General features: G+C 35.7%; 1 protein-coding gene across 2 annotated transcripts; it reads left to right on the plus strand.

Moving 5' to 3' along the window:
- Positions 1–831: 831 nt before the first annotated feature.
- LOC105059738 (protein ABC transporter 1, mitochondrial) lies at positions 832–6,499 on the plus strand. 2 transcript variants are annotated; one of them, XM_010943153.4, is made up of 8 exons: positions 833–1,546; positions 2,028–2,253; positions 2,625–2,777; positions 3,014–3,172; positions 3,515–3,674; positions 4,871–4,980; positions 5,534–5,650; positions 5,969–6,499. In XM_010943153.4, exons 1-8 carry the CDS (start codon positions 1,002–1,004, stop codon positions 6,356–6,358), a joined length of 1,860 nt encoding a protein of 619 aa, XP_010941455.1. In that variant the 5' UTR covers positions 833–1,001; the 3' UTR covers positions 6,359–6,499. The 2 variants fall into 2 exon arrangements, with proteins under 2 accessions (XP_073100688.1, XP_010941455.1); XM_073244587.1 differs by lacking the exon at positions 5,534–5,650 and having other exon boundaries at positions 832–1,546.
- The last annotated feature ends 4,276 nt before the right edge of the window (positions 6,500–10,775 follow it).

The raw sequence follows: 10,775 nt of genomic DNA on the forward strand, positions 1-10,775 counted from the left end.
ACTGTACAATCTAAAAAGATTTTTGAAAGATCAAAAATTATTTTTTGATATTCTATAGACTTAGCCAAATAAGATCTTAATTTTCTATCCTCCTGGTTAAGATGACCAAAACCGACCTCTCAAGATAGCCGATCAGTAAGTTAGCCAAGCAGTTCCAATACGTGTGGAACTATATTAAACATTGCTAAACTTTTGTAGATTTCTTTTACATATTATAATTTATTAAAATCGAAGCTATTTTTTTCCATCAAAGAGAGAGAGAAGAAAAAACAGTATAAACTTGCTCCAAATAAGGATGGCAATCGGATCAGATCATAAATGGATCGGATCATAAAGCCGTCAATCCAAACTTGACCTATTGATTAAACAGGTCGAAATTTCAAATCTGAATCCAATCTGTTTATTAAACAGATAATCCAATCTGATCCGTTTAACTCGTTTATTAAATAGATCAAATTATATTAAATGGATTAAATAGGTCGGGTTAAATGGGTCAGAAACATGTTAAACAAATTTTAAATAGGTTAAACGGGTCTTAAATGGGTTAAACAGATCGGATTAAATAGATCAAAAATAGATTAAATAGATTATTTGACTCAATTTGATTTGAATATTAAATGGATTAAATCAATAAAATATCTAAAATTCAAATCTGATCTATTTATTAAATAAATTAATTTATTTATAATTTAAATTTATTTAATTTAAATTTAAATTTATTTATAATAAATTAAATATGAATCAAATTAATGAATCGGATAATATTTTGTGAGCCCCGGCTCGGAGGGCTTTCAATTTCGGGCGGCGGATTAACTAGGAAGTTCTCAAGCACGGTGCGGTCTTAACGTGCAAGGCGGGTGGAGGGCTTCCACGTGACACCCGGCGCGCTTCTTTCCTTCGCCAATCCCCGTGGGCGGCGCGCATATTGGGGCACCGCCGCTCACGGTGCGCACGTTAGCGCGCGAGAGCGCCCGTTGATTAGCAGCATCCCCTCCCCGCCCATGGCACCGCCGCTCCAGGACCTCCGCCGCCTCCTCCGTGGCGTCTCCCTCGTCGCCCTCGAGGCCGCCCGCCGGTCCCCGGCCCTCGAGTCCGCCCGTGCCGGCGACTTTGAAACCCTAATCTCCAGAACCCTCAAGAGCGCCGTGGTCTCCGCCACCGATATCGCCGGGCTCACAAGAGGGAGGCCGCACCTGGTTTCCGCCCCCCGAACTAAGGAGTCCATCGTTTATTTCTCCGACCAAGTTCCCGAAGAGGCCGTCGCGAGATCCGAACACCAGCAGGGCGGTTCCAGGGAGGCTCCGGCAGTGGAGATTGAAGAGAAAGTCCTTACCTCGGAGGATTCCAAGGATGCCAAGGCTAGAGGCGAATTGAAGGATTTGGACGGAAATTGTGGGCACAAAGATCAAATTTTGGACGCTTCGAGGGGAAGAAGCGATGGTGATGGTGGTGGTGGTGGTAAAAGTGATGTAACAGTCGTTCCATTGAAGAGGAGGCGGCCGCGGGAGAGAAGAGTCCCATCGACCCCTTTTAGCAGAGCTCTTGGGTGAGTCAAGACATTCTCTCCATCCATCTGGTAACCAATTAGCTATTCTTATACTTTCTTCTATAACGTTAGACCTTGATTCAAATTTCCATTAGAAGACGAAATGGATGACATTTTCTCGATGAGGACCACTTCTAGGGCCTTCAAAAACACTAATTTTGACTGGCAAATTGCTTCCTTTTGATAGCATTGGTGAATTCTGCTCTTCGTTGGTTTTGCAGATTCTCTTGGGTAAATCTCCACTGAACGTGAGATTTACAGTTTCAGGTAGTCCCATTGATGATATAATTCGTTTTTATAAATGTTCTTTTCACACCGCTTAAGGATTTAAAGCGTTGGTTTAACCCATTTCTTTTTAAAATGTGAATCCTATTTATTCTGTTCTTAGAACTCGGAAATTCCAGGGATAAATCATCATCATAATCTTCATTATTTGATATCATGAGCTTAGATTTCTCCCTTTTTTTTCGTAATTCTGAAGGTTTGCTGGTCTGGGTGCTGGGCTTGCATGGGGAACAATCCAAGAATCAGCAAAGAGGATCGTCTTTGGTATGCCGAAAACCGACGAGAAGCAGCCTTCCCTTTCACCATTCTTATCAGAGCAAAATGCAGAACGTTTGGCACTTGCACTGTGTAGAATGCGGGGGGCTGCTCTGAAATTGGGCCAGATGTTGAGCATCCAAGATGAGACCCTTGTGCCAGCACCGGTATTATTCGTTTCTCAGGCTTTTAGTTTAGTCCCATGCTGCTATACATTTTTTACCAATACAGGCTAAATAATTTACTTGAGTTGATTTCTTGTGGACCATATTCTTCGGCAACTAAACAGCATATTGAATCTTCATGCATGTATCTATGATTTGGTATAATGGATTTGATGATATAACAAAATTGTTACTTCAGATTCTTCTTCAAGTATAACAATATTATTAGAACAAGAACTGTCAGGAAACTCTGTATACTAGCGAAAAGTTGTCACCATTGTCCATTAATGCATGGAATTACATATAGTGCATTAACTTTATCATAAGTGCATTCATGGCATCTTTTTTATTTTTTTTTCTTCTCCCTGATGCAGATTTTGGCAGCTTTAGAAATAGTTCGTCAAGGTGCTGATGTGATGCCAAGGAGCCAGCTCAATGAAGTCTTGGATGCTGAACTGGGTCCTGATTGGTCATCTAAACTTAGGAGCTTTGATTATGAGCCATTGGCTGCTGCTAGTATTGGACAGGTCATTTCATTCCCAAGTCATTTAAAGTTAACTATGTGGCTGAGACTTATCTTTCTTCTTCTCTCAAAATTATTCATTTCTTTTGCCATGTCACAAGATCAAATAAATCAATTCTTAAAAGGCTTAGTAATTACATTTTCAAGTACCTATCTGTTTAATCTAATTTTAACTGGATTTGTTTCAGTTGATTTTTGTTTACTTTGATTTTGAAAGGCAATGTACCTTCTTCTATTCAGGTTCACCGGGCTGTTATGAAGGATGGTTTGGAGGTTGCTATGAAAATACAGTACCCTGGTGTTGCAGATAGCATTGAAAGTGATATTGAGAATGTGAGGCGGCTTCTAGATTATACAAATCTCATCCCAAAAGGGCTTTTTCTTGATAAAGCTATGAAGGTAAATTGATTTATTTTGATAGTATTTTTGATGTTGATTCTCTATAAAATTTTTAATTATTCTGACCTTAACTGATTGCTTTTCAACCATCTAAATATTCTGTCAATAAAATTTGTATGGCCCTTCCAAGTATTTAGCAACTATGAACACTCTTATGCAATTGTTCAAACACATTATTTACTTCAAATCTGCAAATAGTCTCAGATTTCTTTCATTTCCAGTTTTAAATCCAAAATATCGATCTTTATAGATCTCAATGCCTCAAAACTCTAAAGAAGGAAAGAAAGAAGCTTTCTTGTTAAATTATAAAAATAATCATGGGTAATGTTGAATTTTTTGCAGGTGGCAAAAGAGGAACTATCTCGAGAATGTGATTATGTGTTGGAAGCCACAAATCAAAAGCGATTCCGTGAGCTACTGTCAGGTTCAGAAGGATTCTATGTTCCGATGGTCTTTGATGAGATTTCAAGCAGAAGAGTGTTAACAACAGAGCTTGTCACAGGTAATATACATCCACTATGTATCACTTCTCTTTCCTAAATAACTGAAAGTTTTGGAATCTGATCTTATCCCAGTTTGTTAGTGTATTCGACTGTATCCTGAGCCTGAGGTGTGCTTAGCTGTAATATGAAAGATAATGTTCATTGTCTCTATCATTTACGGTTTCTAGCAGTATTACATGAGTATTCTATAGACTTCTTCACTGTATCGATTGCATTTATGATGTATGTTATTGCTTTTTGTTGCTATGATTCATTTTCTTTAGATTTTAAGGCACCTGTTGCTTCATTGGGAGACATGGATTTGTGAGTTTATTCATTTGTTTTCCTAACAACTGCTTGTGGTTGCACTTGGAAAGATAAGTCCAAATTAATCTGATTGTTGCAACGTTTTATTAAATAATATAGAGTTGCTAGCGCTAAGTGAAGGATGGCAGTGTGTATGAATCTAGTGATATTGAATACTTTAAAAATGTGGGGCAAGAGCTTGATTTCATGCTAGATAAATCCTTCTAATTTGCACACGTTATTAGGCTCCCTTTCTCAGAAACTATTGCTCTCTATATTTTCCATTTGGAAATTTAATCTCATTTTTGTATATATAAACTTTGCATTAAAGAGATTGGATATAAGGGGATTTAAAATGCATGGATAATTTGGAAAATTAAACTGAATGACTGACTATTTTGATTCTTTGTGTACCATCTCGTGAGGCATATTAATTTTGTACCCCTTACCCCGCATGCTAATTTAACTTTGCTCCTTATCCCATTTATTAGTATTTTTCTGACCAGGCATTTAGACCTTTCTTCAAACATTTTGGTCATTTCCTTGTTGGAAATATGTAACAGTTGAGTTCTCAAATGAAAAATGAGAATTGCATTTCTTTAAAGTGTTCTTAACTTGCTGAAGATGTATATTCCTTGGAAAAGCTTTGTAGGCTTTCTCAATGCTGAAAATTTGGTATTCATGACAGGTTGCTTGACTAGACTTGAGTTGTTCCTTAATTGAACTTTTCTCTTTGTCAAAAGACAAGTCATATTCCTCTCAAAGTTTTATTTATTAATTTGTTTCATTTTAATAATTAATAAGAAAAACCAATATATTCTTGTGTCGCCTTTTCATCATGGATAAAGGTCAAAAGTTTGGACAGACAACTTTAACCAGTTTTTCTGACTTCCTGTTTTCCTATGCTCAGGAATTCCAATTGATAAGGTGGCACTATTAAGTCAGGAAACTCGTAACTATGTTGGAAAAAAGTTGCTCGAGCTGACTCTGAAGGAGTTATTTGTTTTCCGCTTCATGCAGGCATGATCTCACCCCATTATATACTTCTGTCCTAGAAATCAAATAAAAACATCAAACCCCCAGTACGTTCTCCTGGGACTTAAATTGCTATGATTATGTCCAAATATTTTGATTGAACATGCATGATGCATGCATGTAACATATGCAAATGTCTGTGCATGCACGTGGTGGTTTTGCAAGATATTCCGAATGGATCAAGTTTTAGCTTATTATCCGTTTCTTAGGCTTACCAGTGAAAGATGTCCCCATTGAATAGTTATTTTGCATTTCTTCAAAAGAGTTTTGCTATTCCTTTCCAAATATTGCATTTCTTTTTCTTGATATTTTGGGAGCATCATACTTCTGTGTGATGTACATTTGGTTGTTATTGATAGTTCCATAGTTGAAATGTTGCTGCCACTGTAATAGCTATCATAGGATTGCACAATTTGGCTTCTATGATCTTGTGTATCCGTTCAGTTAGTTTTTCAATATTTCTGTTTTAACTAGTTAATCTCTTATGTTTGCCTTCGTCCTGTGCTTGTATGTAATGATGTCCTGGATTTGTTCTCAGACGGATCCAAATTGGGGGAACTTCCTTTATGATGAGACTGCAAAAATGATTAATCTCATTGATTTCGGGGCAGCTCGTGAATACCCACAGCATTTTGTAGATGATTACCTGCGAATGGTATGCACCCTGCATTTTTCATGCAGTCACTTTCTGAGGTTTTCGAAGTGACTACTTTCTCACTAAATCTTTATGCAGGCCTTTAAATCCTTATCTATCAATTATAATTTTTTAATGTTTTTTGTGGTTCTATATGATGAGATATTTGAAACTATAATAACATCAGAAGTGGTGAAATGTATCAAAGATAATGCTAAAAAAACAGGTTTTGTATTGAAAAATTTCACTTTTCCAAAACATGTCAGAAGAGTGATATCTTCGCATGAAACATTTTCCTTGAGCTCTTGGTGCTAAAATTAATTTACCTTGAGTGAGCAGGTGATGGCTTGTGCAAACAGTGACAGAGACGCTGTGATAGAAATGTCCCGTAGACTAGGCTTCCTTACAGGTGAGGAATCAGAGGTCATGTTAGAGGCTCACGTCCAAGCTGGTTTTATTGTCGGGCTACCCTTCTCGAAACCGGGCGGCTATGACTTCCGTTCGACCAACATCGCTCAAAGCATCTCCAGCCTGGGGGCAACGATGCTGAAGCACAGGCTAACTCCACCACCTGATGAGGCCTACAGTCTGCACCGAAAGCTCTCTGGTGCGTTCTTGGCTTGCATCAAACTCGGTGCTGTGGTGCCATGCAGAGAGTTGTTGCTACAAGTTTACCAACGGTACCAATTCAGCAATGATGATGCTGAAATTTTGTCCGGTTCAGTCTAACCTTTATTGATGTCTTATTCTTGACCAGTACAATAATATTATGCTGCAGTGGGCAGCTCAATTTTTTTAGGCCATTTTTTGATTTGGCATCAATGTTGACATCAACATGGTATATGGCCTACTCAATCAAAATACTTTGTATAGGCTTGTGCATTCTTGGTGCTTTTTGTGCGGAGTACAATATTGTTGAAAACCTTGATTCAACCTTGCCTATTTTTTAATTATATTTTTACCAATACTTTTTTTTTACAGAGTACCTAATTTTTTTTAGAGTTCTTTCTCTTTTCCTATCCATTTAGATGGAGACAAATTTTTGAGCAACCAAAAATAAAATAAATTTGGATTAATTATGCCAAAAATTTTATGATTTTTTTATTTGTTATTTTAAATTTTAATTTAAAACAATCAAATTATCAAACTTTCAAAATTTTATAATGAATACTTTATTGTAACTTCGTTTGGGTGGTTGTGTGGTTGTGACGGAGATGGTCATATATTATTACATGCTGTCAAGAAGTTGTTGATGTGGCATGTAAAGATGGATTTAACCTTGAACTTAGTTATCCGTATTTTCATGCTTTTTGGTTACTAGAGATTGGTGATGGCTGCAAGATGAGCAAAAAGAGTAGAAAGAGGAGAATAAGAAGGGTACCTGTCTCATCTCAAATGCATAATCCATTCGAAAGAGATGGCATTAAGGAAAGTCACAAAATCATCATATGAGTCTCCAACTGCAAGTCTGCAATATGGACTCAACAAAAAACTATAAAAGTTCAGGTTAGTGCTAGTGTAGCTTTGCACCTAAAATCTGGATGTCATGGAGTCATGACAACTCAAGTTAAAAGTTTAACGAATGTCCAAACTATCAAATGAGTGTAATCAGTATCTTAGATTTATATTTTCAATTTTGCGGATGTTAAACTATGCTATCATGGGTTGTTTAATTGTAATATTTGTGGGTGTTTACAGGTAGAAGAATGATTCATATGGCGTGTATTTCAATATAGGATCAAGCAAAAGCAACTTTTCTTGAGGTCGGTAGAATACCATCTGCCACTTCGGTATAAATCCAGGATCGATCGAGTATGTGTGAGATCGTAAACCTCGGGATAGTGTTTATCCAACGTTTAGGATGCTTTGTGATAAGCTGGGGTTGGCATTTTCTGATTGGCTTCCATCTGGTGAGAAGATTGGTTGTTATTCGAGATCATAGACTTGTTGTTGCTCTTAAAACTAAAGCTATTTTATGGTTAAAGTCATCTCATCCTAGACTGAAGTACTTTGATCCATAAAAAATGACTCACATCCTAACGCTTTTTGTACCAAAGATAGAAAGAAATCATTTCCATACATTTTTCAATTTTTTAACCAAACACAGGGGAGGATGGATGGAAGACCCATCCATCCTCTCCCTCATCAACTTTTCTCCCCAATCTATCCTTCTTCCAATCAATCCTTCGTACCAAATAGAATTTGAGTGTCTAGCTGAGAAGATATTAGTTGACTAAATCCACCAATGAGCATTTTCTTCCGGTATTTAAATGAACTCTTAGTGAGCTTATACTAACCTAGCTTCCACTTTCCTCACTCAAGCATCTTGCCATACTTGATCCCTATGAGTTTGATTAATATTGATATTAGGTGGGTAAAAATCATAGAGAAGATAGTCAAACTAATTAATATCGATATGAACCTTAGTACAAAATTTCTCTTAATATTTAGCGATACATAGAGCCCACGACTCTTAGGTAGCCTTTCTTACCTTGGCCTTTTTCTGCTTTCATTAGAGCCTCCATTATACAGTTGCTTATTAGTTCTAATAGCTGCTAATTATTCTATTATTCTCCTTATAAGCAACTTTGTTTGTCTTCTTGTACCGTCTCTACTAGTTATAACCTAGCAAAACATTATCAATTATTATCAAACATACACTAAGTTGAAAGGTATATTATGAATTAGATCACAACCTGATTTTTCCTTAATCTACTCTTAGGTCTCATTGGTGCTGCATAATGGGTCATATCAATTGATGATGTCTCACTTCCTTTAAGGCATCCTTGCATGTTATGATATCTTTGAAAGTATATTTGACATGTCATACATCTTTGATTTCTTGAAAGTTTCTTAAGATACTTAGACTCCTCGTATAGATCCTTCCTTTTTTTTTTTTTTAAGGTCTGCTTGGTATTATTCTCGCTTTATAAAATTGTCTCTCATATATAATTTCATACTTTTTGTCTCTATTATATATTGTCCTACACCATCTAGTTTTCACATGTCCTTCTCAATTTTTTCTTGAGTTTGAGGGTAGATTCTTCTATGCCACTTGACAGTATATTTCTCCTCTTTGCCATGCTGATCATTCATGGCCCTTTTTATATCTTTGAGTATCTCTTTGATTGGCTTCTTTCTTGTTTGTATTACATACCTATTGAATGTTCCTTGTCATGTTATTGTTAATGACATCACACTATAGAAATGGACTGAAAAGGATTTTCACAAAAGTTGTTGGATTTACATATATGAAATCATTTCATGCTTCCTCTAATAGCTCTTTCAACTCATCCATGAGATCAAGGAAGTTATCTTTTGTTGTCCACTTTACGGTCTAAAAGATATGGACTTAAAAACTTTACCCTTATACCTCCTCCAATTTTTATATATATGTTTTGTATAGTGTTTGCATTTAGCATATGGTAGTAGATCACTTATTGTTTGTACGAAACTTTACATTGAGTATGTAATAAAAAATAAAATTAAAAAATAATATAATTTATCAAGTACCTAAACTATGAAGTTTTATGTTTATTGGTCGTTGATAACTATCTAACCCAACTCATCTCAAGCCTTAGATTTTTCAACCAAAAGATTGACGAATCAAGATGAAGAGTCTTTGCATTCCACCTCAATCAGAACCGTTGCAATTGGGAACATCTGGTTATTGGCATCTCTATAATAGCAGCTAATATCTCATCCTTATCTATTTTAGAAAGCATCTATTGAGACCAAATATGGGTATGCAAGCTATCAAGAAGCCTTTTCTAAATGCTTCAAATTCTAGGTACAATATTTCAAACTCCACACTCCATTATCAGTCCTTTTAACCTTCGAGATTGCTATGGTGCCCTTATTGCTCTTAATCTTTTCACAATCATCAACTAGCCTTGGATAGTACTTGTAATGAGACCTGCTACCTCCAATGCCATTTGTCTAGCTCTTCAATATTTATACATATTTACATCTATTTCATATTTTGTCCCGATGTCATACTTCATCTTCTTAGTTTTGTATGAGAATATATCCTTAGCTTCTCTAGAAACTCTATTACAATCCATTTGTTGTCATTTCCTATTTTTGCATGTTCTTACATGTCTACACTCTCAATATAAGTTTTAAATGAAATTTATCTATAGTATTCTTATATGAACAGTGTGGTCTAAATAGACAACCACTAAATATAATTTAACTTTTGCTCTATTACATTTATTCTTACTAAACCTAACATCATATCTTTGTATAATACTATACTATACCACAACATTTTTGAACTGTTCATTGCATATCATAACTTTTGTACAAAATTTAATATCTTGTATGTCCGTCTTTGGGTTGAAATATGTCTACTTTTTCTCTTTTTAAGCTTAGCAGACTCATTTTAAGAACTTGAGTGAGGTGCATCAAACTCTGAAGAATTATGAACTAGTGTATTCTTGTACTTCATCTAAAGTACTAGTAGAATTACTTGGTAATGTACTCACACTTACAAGTGGTGGCTGTTCTCTCTGTACCTCATTAATAATATTCTTATTTTTATTTCTTGCTTCCTTCACTTTGTTCCTCATATTTATTAACTTTTCATTATCACTTAATAGCTCAGGATTTCATTGGGAAGCATTCAAGCTCTTGATCTCTCTGCTACTTTTTCTTTTTCTTTGCTTCTCATAAATTCCTAAGTTTGCTTCTTTCCACCCTTTAGTTGCCCTAATTTTTCATTCTTTTTTCCTTAACCTAAACTCTTTCACCTCTCTTTTTGACTACTTCATTGAGTGCCACCTCTTCATATTTCACATAAATATAAATAATATTCCTTGTATCTGATCAATCTTTATCATCTCTTTAAGTCGAATATCTTCATATACAATCCTCATTCTTTTATCATGATTTAGAATAGACACCCTATAAAATATACTCGTAACTTTATCCTCACACCGCTTCTTCACCATATCTTGCAACCTATCATAGCATATGCTTCATATGTCATAGATGTCATAAAAGGCTGTACCTCCTCCAACATAATCAACATGTTCACCCATGTTGACAAATTTGCTACTATAATGCACCACTATGGTGGCATTGTCCATTATGCATGGTATATGAAACATTGATTATTTAATCCCATTTGAAAAAATAGATTATA

This window comes from Elaeis guineensis, chromosome 10 (assembly GCF_000442705.2).
Source record: "Elaeis guineensis isolate ETL-2024a chromosome 10, EG11, whole genome shotgun sequence".
Lineage (NCBI taxonomy): Eukaryota > Viridiplantae > Streptophyta > Magnoliopsida > Arecales > Arecaceae > Elaeis > Elaeis guineensis.